We start from the raw sequence: 1,258 nt of genomic DNA on the forward strand, positions 1-1,258 counted from the left end.
TTATTTTTGAAGTTATTTTATTTTTTGATGATGATATATAAGTGTTATGAGATGTGAAAATATAAAATAGAAATGATTTTAAGAAGATGGAAAGTATTAAATATGAGAAAATAATCATTTAACATAATTTGAAGGGAAAAATCCTATATTCCCTTGACATTCTCCTTGCCACCAATCACCTTTTTTATTAACAATTTTAATTTTATCTCCTTCTTTAATTGAAAGTTCTGTCTCATTTTCGGCTGAATATGCAAATTGACAAACTACAACTTCTTCATGTTCTTCTTTCTTCTTTGTTTGTTGTATCATATTTTCTATATTTTCATATTTATATTCTTTGATTTCATTATTATGTTGATTATATTCATTAATCATTGATTGATCATTTGGTGTATATGTTGGTTGTGTATTAATATCTCCATTATTCATATTTCTAAGCATTTCTGGAACTTTATCCCATGATAGATTTAAACAATTAATATATTCTGTAAATCCTAACATGATAGTTCGTTCAATTTTTTCATTCATCTCATTTATTCTTTCATTCAATTTATTTATATCATTAATTATTTCATTTCTTAATAATATATATGATTCTTTAGATGCTTTATATTTGGCTTCAGCTTCTTTCATTCCATTTTGTTTCTTTTGTCCTTTCTTTTTAATTTGTTCTAATTTTTCAAAGTGTCTATCCATATCTATCTTTCGATTTTTCATTATATTTATTCTTTTATAATAAACATTCCATTGTTCAATAAATATTTTCATAGGTTCTATAACTTGACAATATAATATTTCTTTAATATGTTTTCCTGCTTCTTCCATTGAATCAAATACATTAATCATTTTCTCACTTTCTTCTTTAGCTTTACTTTTCTCTTCTGAACAATCTTGTAAAATAAGAATTACTTCTTTTGGAATTCCAATTAATTTCTCAGCACTTATTGGAATTTTACTTACTCGTTCAATAATTTCTTTGATTTTCTTTTCTTTCTCAATAATTTCTTTATTCATGTTTTTAAATTCTTTATCAACTGTTTTCTTACTGATTCCAACACTTGTTTTAATTTGAAATATCCCTCTTTTAATACTCATATTTCTTCTTATTTCTTCTTATCTTTATATCTTCTTACCTTTTCATATTCACTTCTCATTAATCTTTTCAGATACTTGAATTTCTGTTTTTTCTCTTTTCTAGTTTTTAGTCTTATGAATATTTTGACTGTTCATTTATCTTTCAATTCCATTTAAATTTCTT

The 1,258-nt window shown here is 23.4% G+C and overlaps 1 protein-coding gene across 1 annotated transcript; it reads right to left on the reverse strand.

The window, feature by feature from the left end:
* Positions 1-114: 114 nt before the first annotated feature.
* Positions 115-1,095, reverse strand: ENU1_125450 (SH3 domain containing protein; the record flags this gene model as incomplete). Its single annotated transcript, XM_008859939.1, has 1 exon — positions 115-1,095. The coding sequence occupies one exon, from the start codon at positions 1,093-1,095 to the stop codon at positions 115-117; it is 981 nt and encodes a 326-aa protein (XP_008858161.1).
* Positions 1,096-1,258: the final 163 nt, after the last annotated feature.

This window comes from Entamoeba nuttalli (genome assembly GCF_000257125.1).
Source record: "Entamoeba nuttalli P19 unplaced genomic scaffold asmbl_5265, whole genome shotgun sequence".
NCBI classification, from domain to species: Eukaryota; Evosea; order Mastigamoebida; family Endamoebidae; genus Entamoeba; species Entamoeba nuttalli.